Below are 21472 nucleotides of genomic sequence, written 5' to 3' on the forward strand. Positions count from 1 at the left end.
CCTGTACGTACGGCCGCGCGAGTCGGCAACCGAGATCGCGTTGTTGGAGGCGACGCGGGTCGAAGGTCTCCATCGTCTGCAGAGACGGTGTGCGTTTCCGATGCATCGTGTGACAGGGTCACGCAGCCTGCTAGTGAGCCCCAACCGTCGACGAGCTACATACTGTAGGTGACTCAAGGCTGAGTCGCACGATTCAGACGCTCCTCGAGCCGCGTTTTGTGTCAGCGGTGACTGCAGAAGCGCAGGCATGCAGCGTTCGCGACTCCCTTCGCGCAGTGTCCGCGACTGAGCGGAAGCAGCAATGCCAAGAACAAATTTCGGCCCCTTGTGACTGTGAGTTCATTATTATTCCTGTTTCTGCGATGAACTCTTTGATCGCTAAAACTCTGTGCCCAACATGCCAACAGCGTTCTGTGGGTGTACACTGCGATACCAGGCTCGGTCTGGCAGTGAAAATGGTGGTCATGTACTACAGACGGCACAAGAAAAGGATAAAGAACGCCTGAAGAAGGCATCCAAAGCCCACCAAACAATGAGGCAAAGGTGTAAGATGCCTGACAGCAATGATTCAAAATATTACAGCCCTGGTGCTTTTGAATAAATTTGCAGTGCTGTTAAAACTTTGCAGCCAGTTTTCTCAATTGCATTTTTTTTCAATCACCTCGCTCGTGGAAAGCGTAGCGCAACGATGGCTCGACCGATTTTGGCCCAGTTTGTTTTGCTGTGATCCTCAAGCGGTGCTGTACTTAAAGGCAGTGTTGATATGTTTCTTTATCTTTCCATTATTTAATTATTAATTTAATTATTTTAATTACTACATGGCTCCATGCAGTGAAGCACAGTTGTGTGCATGTTATGTTGAGCAAAAAATTATTAGCGGTTACAAAAAAACATCGAACACTGTCTTGATGTAGAATAGACATCTGTGCAAACATGCAAAGTATTCCCAGCTCCCTATCATGTTTCGTTACTGTGCCAGGCTTTCCACAAGCAAGGAACTTATGAATTCTTATAAAACAAAAACTAATTAAGATATCCTAATGAAATTTTAGATTTGTCTTTTTCTTGCAATGTGCAGTGTGTGTGCCAAATTTCAGCCCCTTCTGTCAAGAAACATAACAGTTAATTCTGATCCCCTCCTCCCCCCTTAAGGGCCGATTTACGCTCAAACCGCCCATCGCCGCAAGCCGCACCGCACATGTGCGGTCGTGCGAAAGATTGCACGTATCAAACACATGTGCACAAATTTCGGTTTACAATGTGTAAGGTATACACTGTCTACACAGTGTAAGCGGTAATTTGTGTACAAGTGCTGGATACGTGCAATTTTTCGCGCAAGCGTGCGGCGATGGGCGGCTCGAGCGTAAATCGGCCCTTGATTCGATAACAAAGTTCACTTCGTTGCTACAAAAGCAGTGGCTGGTAACTCCGATTTTGCTCGGAAAGTGACAGCACAGGAAGTGGAATCTGCCAATCTAGCTATTGTGTTTGATGGTACTTGGCAGCAACGAGGCCACAAGAGTCATAATGGCATAGGCACAGCCATTTCTGTGGAAACAGGCCTTTGCCTAGACTTGGAAGTTCTGTCCAACTATTGCCAGAGTTGCAGTACACACAATACGTGCAGTACACAGTTGTGGAGATGGCAACAGCACTTGCTTTCTTGTGGTACAACCAAGGTCACAAAGGCTATGAACAAGTTCTGCAGGAACTACGAGTGCTTCCCTCCAGGGAACTAGTTGCGCTGAGCAAAGATTGTAACAGAAGGATCTCCAGCATGTCAATGAAGCTGACAGCAGAGGCAAGGTCTCACCGTCGCTGTCTGGTCAAGAAGGCTCGTCTTGAGCATAGTGCTCACAAAGACTGAGGGAACATATGACACAGGTTAATTCTAAAGTTGTGCACTGGATCTAGATACCCTGGCCTGCATTATGTGCAATTTTTATACATATTTCAGTGCTACAACACAAATGAACTTCTATAACTTGCAATTGCGTTTTTCTCAGCTTCATATTTTAGGCCAAACATAGCTATGGTGCACGACATTTGATGTACTTATTGTGGTCTAATCAAGACCAAATTTGGTGTGCATGATCTTTAAGATGTGCAGAATGCACTTATCTGGGTTTTAATGCAATCAGTTCGTTTTTAAGAGTGGAAATGTTCAATACACTTCGGTACCAGCCACTGAAAACGAAGCACCATATATGAAATTCCCTCAAAATGTTGCCTGTCAAGGGAATTACATTATTTGTTTATTTACACCTACTGCAGCCCCTAGTGGGGCTATAGCAGGAGTGGATAATACATTGGAGAGATTTAGTTTAGGGGTTGCAAGGCGTTGGGGCCCCTAGCGCTTGGGTGCGTTTGCGTACGCAAGCAGAAACGCATTGTATGTTAGCGGCCCCAAACGCTAGCCGCAGTGAAGTCGCATGCGCTCGCAGCGCCATCAACGTCTGATCTTTGCTGCGTTACCATTTTTTAAAATAAGAAACCATGCCCATGAAGTAAAGCACGTAAAGCTATTCTTATTAAAAGCCGTAATAGAGGTTTAGCATGTCCGGTATTCGGGTAAACGCAGGCGGACGGGGGCTTTGGGGCGGAGCCATAAACGGGAGCGTCCCGCATGGTGCAGCCGGCGCGAAGCTCAGACAAAAACGGCTAATATTAATAAGCTTTGCTGTGGGTCTAAATTTTTGGCAGCAACACGATTACGCCAGTGCCGGAAATTTACACCAGCAGCGAAGTAGAATAGACTTGGCTACAGCAATACTAGCTGTTTTTGTCCGTTTGAGCTTTGCGCCACCAGGTGGATGCACCATACAGGCCGCTCCCATTTACTCCCCCGCCCCAACACCTGCGTTGGGGCGGGGCGTGGGGTGTCCACCTGCGTTTACGCGAATATGCGACACGCTATACCTCTCTAATACATATAAAAACGACGTCTGTCCATACTTGGCGAAAGATTGATAAGATTATCTACCCGCGAGCTACTCGTAAGTTCTCGTACACCGCAAGAGTCACGTGAGTAACGTAATCCACTTAGGGGCAGCGCTGTTTTCGGCTGCCCCATGGGCGCAAGTAGATGTAGCGGTCTGCGCATGCGCAGTACCGTCGCCCCTAGTTCTTGCGTATGCAAGCCGCTTGCGTCCCCTAAATTAAAACTCTATTATTTTAGTCATCACTCAGTTGAGTGTTAGCGACAAGAAAAGCCATATTACACTGCTATATCATGCTAACTGTTAGGTGGAGCAGCTGCACAATCATGCACTGTTTCTTATTTATGCATGGCACTTAGGATATAAAAGCATCGAGCTATCCTAGAACTAAAAATAGATTTGGAATGAGGATAACAAGCGATATAAGTGGTACAATTTTCATTTTCCTAGCATTAATATTTAAAAAAATAGGTTTCTGAGGAGCGCCTCCCCTTAAAGGGACACTAAAAGTTACTATGAAGTCAAGTGAAAGTGATAAAGCAATGCTCTAGAACATCTAAGGCGCCAATATAATTGCGAACAGAGCTTTAGTAACGGAGAAATTGAGGTAAATGCATGACACGATTTGAGACCCCCCAGCGACGTTCCAGTACTAGCCCGATGACGAAGGCACACCTCATCATAATTTATGTCACTAGTACTCAACTACTCGTATCAAAAAGATGGATTTCATTAACTTATAAAAAGGAAGAAAATGCTACTTGTCTACTTCTGTTCCATTCTAAGAAAAATATTATTTTAACGTTACCCTTCAGTAGTATGGGTGGTCGAAAGGTTTCGTTTTCGCTTGACTCCGCCGCGTGTGCTATCGAGTTTCGGTTGTTTCGTTGTCGCGTCGTGCTGCGCTGGTTCTGCTGGCTTGTGAAGCTTGCATTTGGAACAAGCAGCGAGAATGCCACGTCCATGTGATGTCGTGGGATGCGCGAACGGTACGCAGAACTTGGCCAAGGGCAGTTGCAGTGGCGAATCCAACGTTACTTATCCCTGTGTGCCAGCGAGTTAACCTCTCCGTTCAAAGGGGTTAAGTGCTGTACCTCTGCCACTGCGTGTTGGCAAAGAGCCAAAAAATGGCATAGTATGCTCGCTGCACTTTCGTCCAGAGGATTAAGAGTTCAACGCTAACTTTCTGAAGTCGTGTGGAGTACCTTTCAAAGCAATGCTTTCCCGTAGCCCTGTTCCGTAGGTCTTGCCTGCATTCTCCGAAGCGCAAGAACAACTGCAGGTCGAAGACTGGGTGGTGAGTGTGGCATTTGGTTTTCGCAAAGGAAAAGCTACAAATGTGCGATTATGTACAGCCATGACATACAGTTGCTGTCGTAGTAGTACTCAACGATGCCGACAGCGCGAGCCCTCAGCAGGTCACATTCATCAGTGCTTAAATCGCTGAAGTCGAGCGCAGCATCGCGAGTCAATTTGTCGTTGTCAGGGTCGTCCATTGCAACTAGCGTCAAAGTTGCCGTCATGAAATAAAGAACCAGCTTATCGTCTCGTGCTTTCCCTACCACAAGCCACCACAGTTGTGCTTTCGCACTGCTGTCGGCTCTGTCTTGGCTCTGTTTCTGGCCGCGCGTTTGCGCAGAAAAGCCGTAGCGCCGTCTGCGGGCACCGTTTTACCCACCGACGGTGCAAGGTCACTATGAGACCATGACGTCACCGCTCCTCAATCGGAGGGCGGGCGATTTGAACTGCGCCAGAGGTACGCGGACGCTTGAGAACGTATTTTCTCTTAAAATAAGTCTTCTTAGCACGAAACAAGCGTTTCGAGGTTTCTGGGATGGTATTTCAACAGTCCACGTTGACTTAATATTATCCTTTAGTGTCCCTTTAATAGTTGTCGAAATTACTGGAGGTGCAGGCCTAAGGAGCCTGTCAGCTACCGAGGAGACATTTGTCCATCAACTTGTTTATTTGTTTATTTGTTTATTTGATACCTGCTTCGCCTTTGCTGGCATTACAGCAGGGGGATACATAAAAATAAGCATCATATTTGATACCAATAAAGAAACTAATTACACAAAGCGCGGTAAAAAGCATCATTTGACACATTGGATACAATCATAGGCGGAAGATTATTCCACTCTCTTATACATCTAACAAAGAATGAATAGCGGAAGACGTCACCTTTAAAGGAAAATTCTTTTATTTTGAGACTGTGGTCCCTTCTTTGGGATATATAGGACGGCTCTTGAATGTACTTCTCCTTATTGATTCCAGTTTTAGAATGGTAGATATTATGGAAAAATTTCAACCTGAGGTTTCGTCTACGATCTTTCAATTCTTCCCATTTAAGTTTACGTTTGCTTTCGCTCATGCTAAGGTGACGATCCCAATTACCTAGAACGTATCGCACTGCCCTATTCTGTATTTTTTCAAGCGTATCGGCCAGCTCTTTGGTATACGGATCCCAGCAAACGCATGCGTACTCCAGCAATGAGCGCACATGAGTGAAATACAGTTGTTCTTTTAAATTCAATGGAAGTTCGCTGAAATTTCGTCTTAAGAAACCCAAAACACGTGCAGCCTTTACTTTGATGTGGTGAACGTGCTTAGCCCACCTCAAATCACTCGTTAAATAAACTCCTAGATATTTATATTCCCTGGCCGTGCTTAAAGTAGCGCTATTTATGGTATACGTATTCAACTGGTATGAACGCTTCCTCGTAAAGGTGACATGAACACACTTTTTAACATTCAACGACATTTCTGAATGGGCACACCAGGATGATATAACATTCAAATCATGCTGCAGGTATTCTGAATCACGTTCATTCTCTATAATCCTGTAAACTACACAGTCATCCGCGAACATTCTGAACGAAGATTTGAGGCCAATAGTAATATCATTTATATACATCAGAAACAAAAGAGGGCCCAGAACTGAGCCCTGGGGAACTCCTGAGGTCACGGGAACATATCCGGAGGAACAACCGTTGAGAACTACCGACTGCTGTCTTAGAGAGAGATACTCGGCTATCCATGCAATAACTGATTCATTCAGTTTATAGCCCCGTAATTTACTAATAAGAAGGTCATGGGGAACAACATCGAACGCTTTTTTGAAGTCCAAGAAAATGCAGTCAACTACTTTACGCTTATCTATTGCTAGAGCCAATTCATGCGTGAACTCAACAAGCTGTGTCGAGCAAGAAAAACCTTGCCGAAAACCGTGTTGACTAGAATGCAGAAGATTATGTTTAACCAAATGTGTCATTATACAACTATAAAGGACATGTTCAAATATTTTACATGGTATACTAGTTAACGACACCGGCCTGTAGTTCTCAACGTCATTTCTTGGCCCATTCTTATGAATAGGTGTAACACGTGCTAACCTCCAATCACAAGGTAGTGCCTTCTCCACCAAGCACTTCTGAAATAGACGGTGAAAGTATAACGATAACGTTGCCGAACAGTTCTTTATTATCGCTGCTGGTATTTCGTCTGGGCCGCACGCTTTAGCTGGTTTGAGATTTTCTAACAATTTACGAATACCAGGCACACTAAAAGTGACCTCGGGCATCACTTCTGCCTCAGTTGGAGAAACCATGTTAACAACGCGTGAAAAACTTGGACTAAACACGGACGAAAAATAATTGCTAAAGATGGCTGCCTTAGACGCATCATCGTCAACGATTGTGTGAGAATATTTTAGAGGAGGAATAGATGTATTATATTTACCGTTGAGACGAACGTATTTCCAAAACTGTTTCGAATCCTCCACTAGCTTCTTACCAAGACTTGAGAAGTAAGAATTTTTAGCTACTTAGACTTTGAAAGTTAAGTTTCATTCTTTTCAGCTCCCACTTGTTTTCCACAGAATTATTTTTTTTACATTTCCTGTACATTCGTCTTATACGTCGCAGTAGAGTACGCAGCAGAGTGTTAAACCATGGTTTATCTCTGTCGGCACTTTGAACAGCAGTTGCATGCATCAAGACACCTGCATCAAGCTTGGGAAGCCTTTATTTTAGTCTAATTTGTTTCCCCATTCATCACTGGGCCTCTGATTTTTTGCCCCTGCGTACGCAAGACTGATCAGTTGAAAGCACTGCCTCGGGGACTGTCTGGGACGTATAATCGAAGAGGCCCATTGCTGGCACCTAACTACGGAGCTTAAACAGCTGGAATTCAGTTCACCATAAGCGTTTGTTGCAAGACGTTGTCCTTGGACACGGGCTTGGATGTTGTGCTGTGTGTCAAGTGTCGTGAGAAAAAAATTGCAGTTTTCATGTCAAAGACATGATTGTTTCAGGTGGCACAGGAACTACAAAAGCTCACTGCATGAACATTTATAGCGCGCATGCATAGTGCTACAGGACAAGCGCTGCAGGGTGCGAGGATGCACATTTTACCGGTGTTTAGTTGACGAATGCTGAAACAACCAAAGAGGAGTCCATATATGCTAAGCAATGTGCCTCTGCACTGCATTGATATAATGTTATGTGATGGGAATCCTGTGCCAGAGTGATGTCGTACCCATAAAGTTCTTTTTTGTGCATTTGTTTTTCAAAGCTGCACCATTACGTAATCATAGAAGTTCGCTTTCCTTGTTAAAAACATTGAGCTCATTTGGAATATTGCATTGGTATATCGCTTGAAAATTTTGTTGATGCCAAAGGTAAGCGGAGCTACACAGCAGCATTTAAGGGTATTTTGCAGTTCGAGGCAATCAGATTATTGCACCCCTCTCCACTATGGCACTAAATTTAGGTTTATCATTTAAAGCTCTACTTTTTAAGGCATTAGCAGTTCCAACGAAAAAGTTAGCTTGTAGGTTTCTTGGTATCAGTTTTGTTACGTGAAGCCATAATAATGTATTGAATAAACATTCAATTGGCATCCAATGAAATACATTGGTCGTTGCCCATTTGTGCGACATGCTGAAGCAAGCAGGCTAAGGAGCGATCGTTTGCTGCAGCCTTCTCTAGGCGGGCACCCTACACAGCCACTTGTTTTGCCTATGGGACGAAATGTCCTTGCAGCTATATTGTGCCTATTATAGACTTGTTAATGCGACCGGCTTATTCAGGCAGCAGCTGTGTACGGTGTGGCTGTGTGGGCCCTATCTTGCAATCTGCGATGATTACAAAGTCAAGGTGCGCCAAGGGCCGATAGCTTCGTGTGCGCTATGTTCGCGCTGCTTGGTTCACATTGAACTGAGAGGCAACACAAAGCTCAATTTGCTGACTGCTGGTGCCAGTTTTCATTGCGCCACCGTTTTGAGAGAGAGTTTCCACGATCAAGTGAGATGTTTGTTTGCCTGTGTGCGTGTGACACCATGCTTGTTAATTTAGTATGAGTGTTTCGAAGTTTATACAGCCAATAAAACTACTCTTTAGTGCGTACAGCTGTCTGATAATTTGCTATTGCAATCGATGCTTTGCCTTTTGGACGAAACTGCTTTTTGGTTAATTTGATCCTTGCCAGAGGTAGTGGCTGGTACCCGTAAATATTTAGGTTCTGAAGCATTCATTATTTATATTTTTACGGGGGAAGATCTATATACAAGGATATTTTTACAAGGCAAGACTTGCAATGCTGCAGCAATGGTAGGGCTAGCGTGTGCACTCTAGATAGCTGCACAGTCATCATTCCAGCATCGACCACAGGATCACCGCCCGCGACTTTAACCGCCGCCGGCAGAAGCACCTTCTCGGCGCAGTTAGGACTTGGGTCGAGAGTGGTACGGTTTAAGGCACGGGACATGGACTATGTCACTCATGGTTGTTGCAGATGCTCACTTGGGGTTCAGCGAAGTGATCTGATGGGTCACATTAGTGACTTTGCATAGAGCAATGTATTGCCAACCTAATGCGAGATAAGTTTTTTTTTATAGGCCGACGTGACGGCAACCATAGCAGGACAAGCGATTTCTGAGGGTTCACCTTCCCAGTGTCAGCTGTCATAAAGACATATTTTGGTGAACCTGTGAAGCCAATAAGAAATCGTGGGCAACCTGGTGGGTAATGTTAGCGCGGGCAACAGCATCACGAGCATAGGCAGTTGATGTGTCCGTGTTCGGATGGATTATGATGTCCATGGGCATTGGTAGGTCGTAGCAAAACAGTAGATGAAAAGGTGAGTAGCCAGATGTGTTGTGATGTGAAGAGTTGTAGGGGAAGTTCACTAAAGGCAGGTTGATGTCCCAGTCTCGGTGGTGCTCAGACACGTACATGGCAAGCATGTCTGTAAGGGTACGGTTGAGGTGTTCAGTAAGGCCGTTTTCTGTGGATGGTACACAGTATCAAACTTGTGATTAGTCAAGCAGGAACAAAGAATGTCGCCGAATACTTTAAACAGAAATCAGTGGCCGCAATCCATGGCTAACTTGTGAGGAGCACCATAGTGCAGGATGGAAGTGGGAAGTGCTCTTGTCACAGTGTACCACACTGTGTAGTCATTAGCGACTGCAACCCATCTATTGTGAGCGGTTAAGATGAGGAAAGGCCCTAAAAAATCGAGGCCCACCCAGAAAAATGGTTCGTCGGGGATGTCAAGGGGCTGAAGGCTGCTCGCGACAATATACTGAAATTGTTTCTCACTAATAATGCAAATGTGACTCATCGACACAAACGCGCCTGACCCCAATGTGACAGCATTCATCATCCCAATGGTTGCTATGTCTCATGGCTGCACTAGGGGACAGGAAGCGCATCAAAACATGTCATCACCAGACAAAAATGCCATATTTACCCGTTTCTAATGTGTAGATTTTTTCTCCAGGAAAATTGATCTTAAAATTGCCTGTGCAATGCAATTGTTACGGTATGCTTTTGCAGCAGCCTGCCGTCAGAGCCAGCATTATTGCCTTTGTCGTTGCAAAATTGAGACCGAACGAGTCGTTGATAGGATGGTGGCAACAAAGTGCCACTTTTTTGTCAATTACGAAAGCTCATTCAATTGATAGGTTATTTTCAAAGGTGTGCGAATATTCAGATTTTGAACATTATCAAATATTAAATTTGTAATCATATTTGATTCGAAAACTAGGTATTCGAAGCAAATAGAATGTATTGCTGGCTGTGCAGAAGCAAATATGATTCTTGGCGTTTATTCCTATAGAATCTAAGAAAGTATCTGATTTTATGCTGACTTTTGCAATAATTTGATGCTGCTGGCAAAATTTCACCTGTAAAACACATCGGCCACTGGACGTCTAAGCTTTGCAGGAAAGCCAGCCTCTCAGTAGCAAGGGGCAGCGGCTTGGGAAAAGCAGGGTCGCGAGGGTTTTCACCATCACTACGTCACGACAATATAATTTGTGGTGACTGCAAGTGTTCAGTGAATTGAATCTACCTTTTCTTGTGCTCTTTTTCTATTTGCAGGAAGACATTGAAGGAGAGGTTAAACATGCACCCCCGAAACATTGTTCCATACCAGGTGTGTTCCATTGGCTTTGCTGATTTAGCATGTTTATTTCCTGACAATATTAATTGGAAAACCCTTTCATTTGTGCTTGCACATATGGTTGAGCCTTTGGTCTTCATGCAGTATCGATTATTCATTGGTGGCATGTTTGAGGGCCCTAATGTCGCTGCGAGGAAGTACGTAGTTATATGGTACATAAAAAAAAAACCACAGCTGCTTTTCTCGTCAAAAATATTGGGATACAGTCGATGACCGATAATTCAGACTCCACGGGGAACGTAAACAAGCCTGATCCATTGAATGTCCGAAAAAACGAATATATCTCCCCCAAAATTTAAATGAAATAAGTTTTAAGGCCCCTGTGCAAGGAAGAGGTGATCAATTCATATCTGCATGCACTTCTGCTTACGTGCAACTACCGTATTTACTCGCATAATGATCGCACCCCTGAATTTTGTTGTCAAAATTCGATTTTTTTAATTTCCCGTGTAATGATCGGACCCCGAACTTGCCGCAGTGATATGTTGTGTGCCAAGTCTAGCTAATAATGATCATGCTTACCATCTGTCGAATGCTACGCGAACAACTCAAGACAAACCAAGCGGCCTGCACACACCATACATTCTTAAGTAGATGCCCCATTTCATTACTTTCTTCACTTTCTGCACTTCCATGACGAAAAGAGGTACAACCAAACTTGCCTTTATTATGTGTAGGCTTTATAATGGTTGTGGTCAACAACAAAAAAAGGTACCTTTCGATTCTTCTCATCTCCACTCGTGGGCACGCAACAAATCGCGAGCGGCAACGATAGTAGCTACGTTTACATTGATACGTTAGAAGTGTACTCTATTCATACACCGACGCTTGTAACACAGCTAAGATATTCACCCACCCTTAGCGGAACATGCCGTATTAAAATAGTAGTGAAGACAGATGCCGCGGTTTCCGCAGCATGCCAGCCATGTGTTTCTATGTCACTGGCAGCTAAGCACGTCCATCTGTTTCTGTCCCCTCAAAGTGGACATGGCTACGTTATTGCCGCAAACTTGCTGATATTAACGATATTATTTATTACTAATACGGAAGAAACTGTTTCAATGCATGTAATGTACTCACGGGAAGATAAAAAAATTTTGTTCGGCTTGCTCCGCCGGCCGCCATTTTTGTTTTGGTGTCCCGCACTACATACAGTGGCATCCACCTTTTTGTTGACCTGTTGTCATTCCGCAGCAAACGCGGGATGAAAAAAATTTTGTTTCTTTTTGCAGCAAATTTAACCCGCGTAATGATTGCACCCCTGAATTTGCTTCAATTATTTTTACAAGTGCGATCATTATGCGAGTAAATATAGTGAGTACACCTGTATTTCTGCCAGTTTCTTTGTTGTCTCTGTACGCCGATGCAAGGCCTACAAGGGCTTCAGTCAGGTCCGCATGTGAAGGCTCTGTTGTACACGGCACATCATCAGAGTTGAAGACTTTGACAGTGGGAGAACTTGCTCAGTTGTTTCACCATCTTTCAGTTTGGCACACGACAACACTGCACTTTCAACATCTGCAAAGTCTTCACAATGTAACGGTGACATGAATCGGCACACCGCAACCGGGCAGGTCATCAATGATATCCGTATTCGAGCTCATTGTCGTAGGCAGCAGTTTAGGCTCTTCAATTGCATAGTCGGGCTCATTCGGACTGTGCAGTGCCATTTGACACGGACTGTCAATAACTTCATGAGACAGACTTCTTGGAGCTAGCAGAGCGCTGTCTGGAACGCATACTTAACAAACAAGCACAGAATGGCTGAACGCTGTTGGGGAGGACGCAGTTGTTGAGAACGCTGTTGTTGAACGCTGTTGGGGAGGCGGTCCACGCACCCATGCCGGTATGGATGTGATGATTGCGATGTTAGTGCGACCTCACAATTCAGGTGAAGCCTGCTAGATTGGCATTTGCAGTTAAATCTAAGGCTCAGTGCTGTGACCAATGCAATGCCTTCGGGATTACCATCTATCGTGTAATCTCTAAGGCCACACTTACTGTCATATTTCTGAGGCCATGCTTCATGTCTCATCGAGGTTGTCAGAAAATAATGATGGCAGAGTCTGCATATGCTACAGCCGTGGACGGAGTCTGGATAATCTAATGTAGAGCTGAAGGCTGTCCAAAATATCGGTCTTTGCGCATTAGGTCTATGGGGCCATGGAGTTTCATACAATGATTACTAGAGGGAACTCTGGTGCGAGTGTCTGCGAGAGCTGAAATGGGAACAGTTGGCCCAGCATGGGAATTGCGGGAAGTAGATGGATTTGCTTAAACTTCATACTTCTGGCTTCAAATGGCTTCGTGACTTTGTAAACTCGTCATTTTCAACAATGTACTGCTTAATAAATAATTCGATACATATTATTCAAATTGACCATCGGCAGGATTCAAACACAGGACCTCTAGCACAGAAGCCCGATATTGAAACCATTACGCCACGGACGCATGCACCGACAAGCAATGTCAAATGCCTTTATGAACTTATCGTGGGCATACCATTGCCTGGAGGCGCTTGACACATTTCGATTTGGCCACCTCAACAAGCTCAATCATTGCAATTAGTAGCGATTGTGCATGTCCGCAGCATCTTCTGCACGAAGAGTACAGATTGCTCTGTTTATTACGCTTTATATGCTGTCGTCATAAATTTTAACGCCGCAATAACATCTAAATCCACAAGCATTAAGATAGACAAATCTATCTACTTCCCATCATTCCTATGGTGGGTCAAAACTGCAGCGCCAGAGTTCCCTCTTGTACACTGTATGAAACTCTATGATGGGGCCATTGCCGGTGCCTTGAAGCTGTCCAAATTACCGAGTATGTCTGGATTATCGGTGTCCGATTTATCGGTCGGTGACTGCATTTCTCAATAGTCTCTATAGCTTCTCCATTGATGATTTTGTATTTAAAGGGGTCCTGAACCACTTTCTATCGAAGTTGAGAGATGCATTTGAAGTTAAATTAGACTATTTCTGAAATACTTCGCCACAAAAAGTTCAATGCGTTCAGCAGTAGCGGAGTTATTGGCAATGAAACATGCGGAGTGCTGCTTCCGCTCCTTAAATTACTTGCTCTGTGAAGGCTACGGCAAAGATGGGTGTGCCCACAACGTTCTGCCTACTGAAAATTAGCTCAACGCGCACATCAAATGTTATTTTGGAGATTCACTTACGGCGCCACTATTTCCGATTTTGGCACCTATGACGCACCAAATGCGGTTGTTCTCGGTGAGCCACAGTGCACTCGACCTGTTAAGGTGCCTTGATGGCCTCCACGCCAGCCGGCAAGAACATCCAGGCACCCTAAGCCTGTTAAAGCCAGGGGATGTGCGGTGGCAGCAGCGGCATCTATGCTACATAGCAGATCGCAACTACATGGAGCTCCAGCATTTATTTTGCGCACAACAGGGCTAGAGAGCGCACACGCGCATACCTGCTCCTGTCTGACTGTGCGGTGCAGATTGGCTTTGTCCTGCAACAGCTTGACAGACGGATAGTATCCACATCCAACTTCTGTCTTTTGAAGCTCTATCGATAGCTGATTACAAAGCAGTCTAATGTGGAAGGACGTACATGCTCATTATAAGAGCTCTTTTAAAGCACATGGAGAGTGGAAAGGAGGGGTATCGCTGTATGCTCAATAGTGTCGGTGCCAAAGTTCTGGCATGTGGAACAAGAGGGGCACAGGGTATCTCTTTCAGATCCACCAGTGTGTGAGTGAAACGCTAACCAAAGTAGCACCGCCGATGTGCCTGCGTATGGTCTCCCGCACATACGGTTCGGTGTGCTATCTTTGTTCTCGAAGGCCATTACTTATGATGGGGAACTCGTAATGCATAGACAAGCATTTTTGCGCTTGAGGTTTGAGTAAATAGTCTGAATGGATCATGCACCTGCACATGGATGGGGGAGGGAAGTGGCTGCTGGTGAAAAGCTACTTAGTGAAGTCAGTGAAATCCTTCTCTTAATAATGCTCCAATCAAATTTAATCTCTTCGCTACCAACACTTTTTGTAAAGCCAAGTACTCCTGGGCAAAATGTTGCAAAGCATTAAAATTGCACGCCTTTCTCAGCCTGGACCGTGGTTTACACAGTTTCCAAAGGAAGATGCCATGTTTTGGCTAGGGAGCTGTTTAAATAAAAGGTGGTTGGCAAGTCTTCCTTTTCACTACCATTGTCCACGTTTGTAAGCACTTTTTCTAAAGCCAAGTATGCCATAGCGAATAGTTTCGAGGCATTCAGATCATGCGTGTTTATCAGCTTTCATTGTTGTTTACCTTGCTTTCAAGAAGGGCACCATATATTGGCTGAGGTGGCATTAAAAAAGATGGCTGTGAGAAGCTTGCGAGATGTTTTGGCAATTTGTGTCCACACTTTCTGGCTTCAAAATGCATTTTATGTCAAATTGTTTTCGATGAGCTCCTGAAGTGGTATGAAATGAATACTATTTAGAAACGGTTACTGTTTTGCATGCCTACATATTGTTTGGTGGTGAATAGGTTGTGGTGTTATGCATGCTTCTGACCCACTCTGTTCTGTCTTTGTGCTGCAAATGAGTTGAAACTCTACATGAGCATGCTTTAAATAAGGGCTATAAATCTTGCTAATTTGACAAGATTTTTCTGAACACTTGGTGCCATGTGTTTAACTCACTAGTATAGAATACTGATTGTTCTTTACTGTTTCATTGTTGCAGGCCCATGCTGACACTCAGTCAAAACAAGGTTCCACGGCTAGGGCTAGATATCAAGTTTAAGAGTAATTTAGGAAAACCAAGGAATGAGGAACTGACGTAAAACGACGGAAATGTCATCCACGAAACTCCAATGAACTTGCAGATGTGCTGTGTTAAAGTGAAACGAACTGAAATTCTATGCAACTTGGCTGCAACAACATCAAGCAGCAAGAGGAGAAATGCAAAAAAAAAATAGCAAGAGTATTTTACAGTGAAGCAGAAGGACTTGCAAGTTTGGAGTGGTTAATAACGTCTTTTTTTTTTTCTTGCGAAAGTTAACAAGTAACTTGTGCTGTTTCTTTTATGTGTTGTCTGAGTATCTGTGGGGTTGACCACTCCACAACTTTAGAGATTCATAGTTCACTCAGTTGTGTTCAAATTGAATTTGTCCATGAATCGGAAAGATTACATGCTCCAAGAATTTCAGTTGCACATAGTGCTATAAGTGGAGAGTTCCTGTGTGCTCATAAAAGGCAACCCTGTGAAGGCAGAAGGTACATGCCTTGACGCAAGTGCTGCAGTTTGCAGCAGATTCATTTTTTATTCAGTTGTTGCAATTTTGCAGCAATTTGTGCCATTTTGGTACATTTGTATGTTGTTTTTTATAGTTATATAAGGATGTCTTTTTTTTGTATTTAATAAAATATCTTGTATATTGTACATGTGCTTTCTAATGTGTTGCACTTTGTGTTTGCTATGTGTTGTGGCTTTCTTTCATTTTTTCTCCTTTTTTGGTGCAAAGGAACTTTGTTGGTTTATTCCAGCTGTAGAAAGCAGAGCGGCAGGTCTACAATAAAATGTCTGTCCATACTTTGCCAAAAATTGGTGCAGTGCCTACTTTCTGTTGAGCACAAATACTTCAGGCAGTGCATTGAGTCAGGCTGGTTGGTTGACATGGCAAAGTAAATATATGTAGTAGAAGCACATCCGTTCAAAACGTGGCTCATCGGCGGTTCGGCGGCTTTGGACCATCTGTGTGACGAGTGAAAACTTGCGGCAGAACAAAAAATTGCGATGTCATTTCACTTTGAAAGTGGGAGAAGCCCACTTGTTTCAGAGTTCTGACAGCGAGACTTCAGCCAGTTCTGGTACTGATAGCCAGTCGCTTGGGCTGGGTCCCAATACCATAGTTTTCTACAATAATTGCTAGAGAGAGCTCTGGTGCTACGATAGTTCGGCCACCATGGGAATGATAGGAAGTACATGGATTTGTCTGATCTTCATGTTTGCGGCTTCAGACGTTCTTGAGACTCCTATTTAGTATATTTGCCTTCGTTCTGCCAAATTTCGAATCGGTCCAGACTTTGCGGAGCACAGAAGACGGCGAACACGCATGATCACTACTAATTGCAGCAGTTCAGCATGCTGTGAAATCCAAATGCACCGTGCCCGAGAACGTGCTTGCTTTTCTTTGAGAAATTCGCAATGGTGTTCTATGGCTCTTGTCAGTGCATGCGTCCTTTCCAAATTTTGACGAAGTGCGGCCCTTGCAAGGGACCGAACCTTCGGCCGAAAAGCAGTTCAAAACAAATTGTCACCGACATCAGCAAGGGTGGTTATGGGCATCGCTGCTAGATGCTTTTCAGTTGTGAAACTCCGCCTGGGAGAGGCGCGAGAACGTGACCCTCTGCCGTCTCCTCTCGCGAGGTGGCGCTGCCGCCATGGTTAGCCTAAAGCCCCTCAATCTCCCAAAGTAGCGCCATTCACTTCCCTCCTCCTCCGCTCGGCGCGGCCTCGATGGTGGCGCCGCTGGTGGTGGGCCTGCCGTAGCAGACGACGGCTAACACGCTACGGGAGGAAATCCGCGGAAAAGTTCGTTCGAGTCCTGCGGAGCAGTTTTTTCAATCTAGATCTTGCTTTGTCAGTCGGCAACTGGCCTTAAGAATGTCGTGTCGGATTTGCGGAAGAAATAGAGAAAAGCACCATTATTCAAGGCGTATTTAAGGCGTAAAGCGCGCGCACGTTGAAAGTTCGTGTTGCTGAAACACGACACAAGCACGCGGTGTGCTCAGACACGCGAGTAATTACCAGAGTTTCAGGTTTTGACAGCGCGAAAGTATGTGCACGTGGTTTCGTAGGTTAATTTACGTACCTGCAGGATGCTTTTGTTCGGCCGGCGCGTGAGAGATTCCGACTGTCTGCGGTCAGCAATGCCTGGCAGCAGGGCCGTTTCTGTTCCGCGCCTTTTACAGATGTACGTAGCTCATGCACAGGTTGTGGTGGCCATGAGCAACGTTTTCACACATAGGCGGTATAGATAATTTTAACAACGTACCAGCATATGAAATCGTTATTTATTTATTACAGTGCAAATGGTTAGAATTTGATAGAAAAGAAAGAAGGAACTTGATGGGACAACTGGAAAGAGGATCAGAAAATAATTATCCCCCTCCCTCATTGGCACCAGCAACACTTTTGTTGAAGTGCTAATTTTATCTCTGTATTCTACGTGCGTCTGTATTCTTTTGCGTTGTAAGTTTTCACAAGGAAGCAGTGTTGCGTTAACTGGAACAGTCAAGGCACACAAGACAGAAGAAAAGTTGATTCTTGGGTTTTACATCCCAACACCACGATCTCGTAAGGCACGCCATAATGGGGGCTCTGGATTAATTTTTTTTGCAGCTGGGGTTCTTTAACGCACCCCCAATGCACTGGACACGGGCCCGTTTTGACACGGGCGTCAAAAGAAGAGGTTGGAGGAGCCGTGTCACTTCACAAAGCCGCGCGTTCTTTGCCACTTGCTCGAAGTCAGCCCGCCCGATCTTGTGAATCCACACTTTTCTTCGTTTTGCGTTGCGCCCGGCGGATGGTAAAACAAAAAGCTTTTTGCCGTCACTGGGTCTGTTGTGGCAACCGTAGGCGCAGCAGCACGGCATCGCAATTAAGCACTCGGCCCTAACACATTGTATAAAACTACCGCGCTCCTTCAAACCGCCTGCCGTACTTCGTCGCGCAGGCCCAAGAATGGGGGTCGCAGGCCCAAGATTGGGGGTCGCAGCGCGCTGAAAAGAAAAGATATACAAAAGCGCGGCGCCTGCTCTGCGCCGGAAAGAAAAAAATATACAAAAGCGCGGGGCCTGCTTTCACGTGACACAGATTGGCCAATGGGGGAGCGGAGGAGGCTGGGGCGACAGGAGTGGAGGAGGAAGCGCCTGGGTGAGCGGGGTGGCGGAAAGATCTTAGAATGGCGCTACTTTTGGAAAATTGAGGGGCTTTAGGTTAGCCCGTTTGGCTACGGAAACTTCCGAAGGCAGCATCGCTACAGTGTACTAGATAGGGGCAGTGTGTTCAGACGGCGCAGCGCGCCACGCACCGCTTTGAAGCCGGGAGCGTAGGCAGGTCCCGGATGTATGCGGCGGCGCTGCAGTCGCACGGGCTGTACGGACGTGTTCTCCGTGTGCTGCGTTCTGTGGTGTTGCGGCCAGTTTCAGCGTGCTTGCCGTGTGCTTGCTCTGAAGGGCTCTGAAGGAATTCCTCGAGTTTCTGTCTCGTTGGGAGTCACATGCAAAAGGAACGCCATTTGTTGGGCGTGTTGGTAGACTGACTTTCAAAGCATATTTAGCGCCAGCGAACAAGGACAGAAGGGAGACGACACCACAGTGCGCTAACTTTAACTTGACTGTCAAGAAACACCCGCCTGTTTAACTGTGCATGGGTTAAATAGGTGGGTGTTTCCTGAAAATCAAGTTGTTGAAGTTAGCGCATTGTGCTGTCGTCTCCCTTCTGTCCCTGTTCGCTGGCGCTAAATATGCTTTCCATTGCAAAAGGACTTTGCGCCTTGAGCCAGACGGCGGCAGATGGGCTCCGTGTGACATTTTGCAGCACTTTGGTTCTGTTAGAATACTTGGAATGAGATGGTTTTAAATACCTATTGACATCTAGACTAAGCCAATAAAAGTTGGATAACTTCTTTTGAGGTAGTCGTGCGGATCCAACGATCACCCAACGCCGCCTCAATATTTAGTTGTTGTGAATTGCCTTTCTATATCTTGGCGAAGGCAATGCAAACAGGGAACACAGTGGTCAGTAAACATTTGGTATCGCTACTTAACTCACCTGATAATTCTGACAAGGAAGGGGACGTTGCGTCACAATTGACGAGTTAGTTGAAGCTGGAAATCTTACGCTGGTATCAAAGGCTAAACGTTACTCCGGCAGAGCACCGGGCTTATGTGGAGGAAAGGAGCGGTGATCGCCTCATCCGTTATGTATGGCAGGTATGTCGCGCAGAATTTTTTTGCTCGTAAGAAATGTGAGGACTGCCGCTCTCTTCTTTTCCAGAACTCTAGTGTCAGTAGCAGTCTCAAAATTCACGAAATTTGTGACAGGGGAGGATTGCTGTATCCGTCCAACTTGCTTTTCGAAGCACTAAAGAAACTTGAGGGAATATATTTACAACCTTCTTCCGCAAAGAGGAGCTTTGCAGCGACAGTATAGTTGATGTCATGATTCTAGTGAAAGCTTTAAATTTGGCCATGCCATACATGCTACAAATTACATGCTTATGATTTCACATCAGCAGTTGTGCGTTTTTATGTCCTAACAAGGCTGCACTTTTACGTAAAAAGTGTTAATCAGTGAAGAGAAGCATGACGAAAAAAGAAATTGCACTTTAAAGTTAGCAATACTGTTTTTAGCAGGCTGGTGCAACATATGCTGACCCTTCTTTGTCTTTTTCATCTGAATGCACAACTTTTTCTGGTGCATTCAAAAAGCTAATTTTGTTAATATAATTAAAAATGAATGAAATAATTTATTTGCGCATATTAATTCCGCTGTAGGTCTCCATTGTCTGGGTAGGAATGTACTTGCACTGTTTTTCTGTGTTTTCATACTGTGTATAGTTTTGCAGAGATGCGTTTTATTTAGCGTCTTTCCTACCTGTTTTATTCCTTCCATAAAAATGTAGGGTGTCAGTGTGTCTCATACTCGCACATGAGCCTGACGTTCAGGAACACTTCATGATGTAAATAAATAAAATCACGAATAAACTGATGTAGTTGCCGGGGACTCTCGAAACAGAACGAGGGACAAATGTTTATCGCGAAAGAAGGTGAATGCCAAGCAGGGAAGCTCTTTGGCTTTGGGCTATGTACGTGCATATTGTTTTGCCTTCTCTTCTACAACAGCGGCTGAGGAACTAAGCGCTTGACGTTGGGTCGAGGATGCCCCTGCCGCTTTCTTATGAATGCGAACCGCAAAAGAAAATGTGTGCACCTGGAATCCGAGTTGGTTTAAATCAATTCGATGTCCTTTACTACGGCGCTATTTGCAGCCGACTCTTCCGTTCGAATAATTTCTGATTACGTGGCAACGTGGTTCAAAACAGATTTAACGGCTTTACGCCATTACTTCTGTGTCTGCAAAACCTTTGCTGTCAGGTTAATAAATACGTCTAATGGGCGTTGAGATGCGCTAGGAGTGCACATACAATTAATCTCTTATGTGTAGTGAGTTTCGGGGATGCATCTTAACATCTGCCTAGCATAATGGTTGCAACAGAAAACGATTATCAAAATATCAGCGTGCAGCGCTGGCACTGCGCCGTACGTTCCGTACAGCCCATGTTCCTACAGCGCCATCTCGTGCTATCTACATGAAGCGCCTCAGCGGCGAGCGCTTCCTGAACACACTGCCCCTATTCTAGTACACTGTAGCATCGCGCCGCCGACTCAATGCCAGTTTCTCTATTATAATTTTTTTCGCTGCTCTCCGTGGCGCTAACTATTCAAAGAATAGCCTTTTTACATTGTGCACTCTGTAAAAAGCAGCTAATAGGTGAATGAAGTGGACAGTGAGGCTTTTCGTTTGTGGCTGTTGTTTTAAGTACACATGAAGAAAAGAATAGGACTGGTACAACGCCGGATTGATGAATTAAGGCATGGTGCATCGATGTTCACAAAAGACGCGCTTTGTTGGTTGCTACAGCTACCTTGTGACTGCTTTCTAATTGACAGTTTGTATCCTTGGAATAAAAATTGCGTCCGTATATAACAATGAAGAAATTCAGTACTTCGCACGTGAACGCGAACATATGCTCTGTACAACCAAGAAGAGTGAGGCAGCACCCCTCTAGATCATCTAAAACCTTCCAAAATATCTCTCCGCAAAGGCCTGCCTCATGCAGGGAAGCTGACACACTTTTGTTAGCAGTCTTCATAAAGCCCAGCATCTTTGGCGTCGGGTGCTTTAAGGAACCTTGCTTGAGACTTCTGCACTCAATTAACTGTCGCAGCCAACTGCTAGGATTTCAAAGCTTATGTCCGCTACGCATAGATCACATGGTGCGCCCTTTCTGACTTTATGAACGATATATCCACACA

At 44.9% G+C, this 21472-nt stretch overlaps 1 protein-coding gene across 5 annotated transcripts in view; it reads left to right on the top strand.

Annotated features, from left to right (window-relative positions):
* Positions 1-15809, top strand: part of LOC135920480 (eukaryotic translation initiation factor 4E-1A-like) — a 99492-nt gene extending 83683 nt beyond the window's left edge. For all 5 annotated transcript variants that reach the window (XM_065454746.1, XM_065454743.1, XM_065454747.1 and 2 more), the window contains 2 exons: positions 10325-10379; positions 15111-15809. In XM_065454746.1, coding sequence (XP_065310818.1) covers positions 10325-10379; positions 15111-15121 — 66 coding nt within the window. In that variant the 3' untranslated portion in view covers positions 15122-15809. The remainder of the gene's footprint in view (positions 1-10324; positions 10380-15110) is intronic.
* The last annotated feature ends 5663 nt before the right edge of the window (positions 15810-21472 follow it).

Source organism: Dermacentor albipictus, chromosome 1, assembly GCF_038994185.2.
Source record: "Dermacentor albipictus isolate Rhodes 1998 colony chromosome 1, USDA_Dalb.pri_finalv2, whole genome shotgun sequence".
NCBI lineage: Eukaryota > Metazoa > Arthropoda > Arachnida > Ixodida > Ixodidae > Dermacentor > Dermacentor albipictus.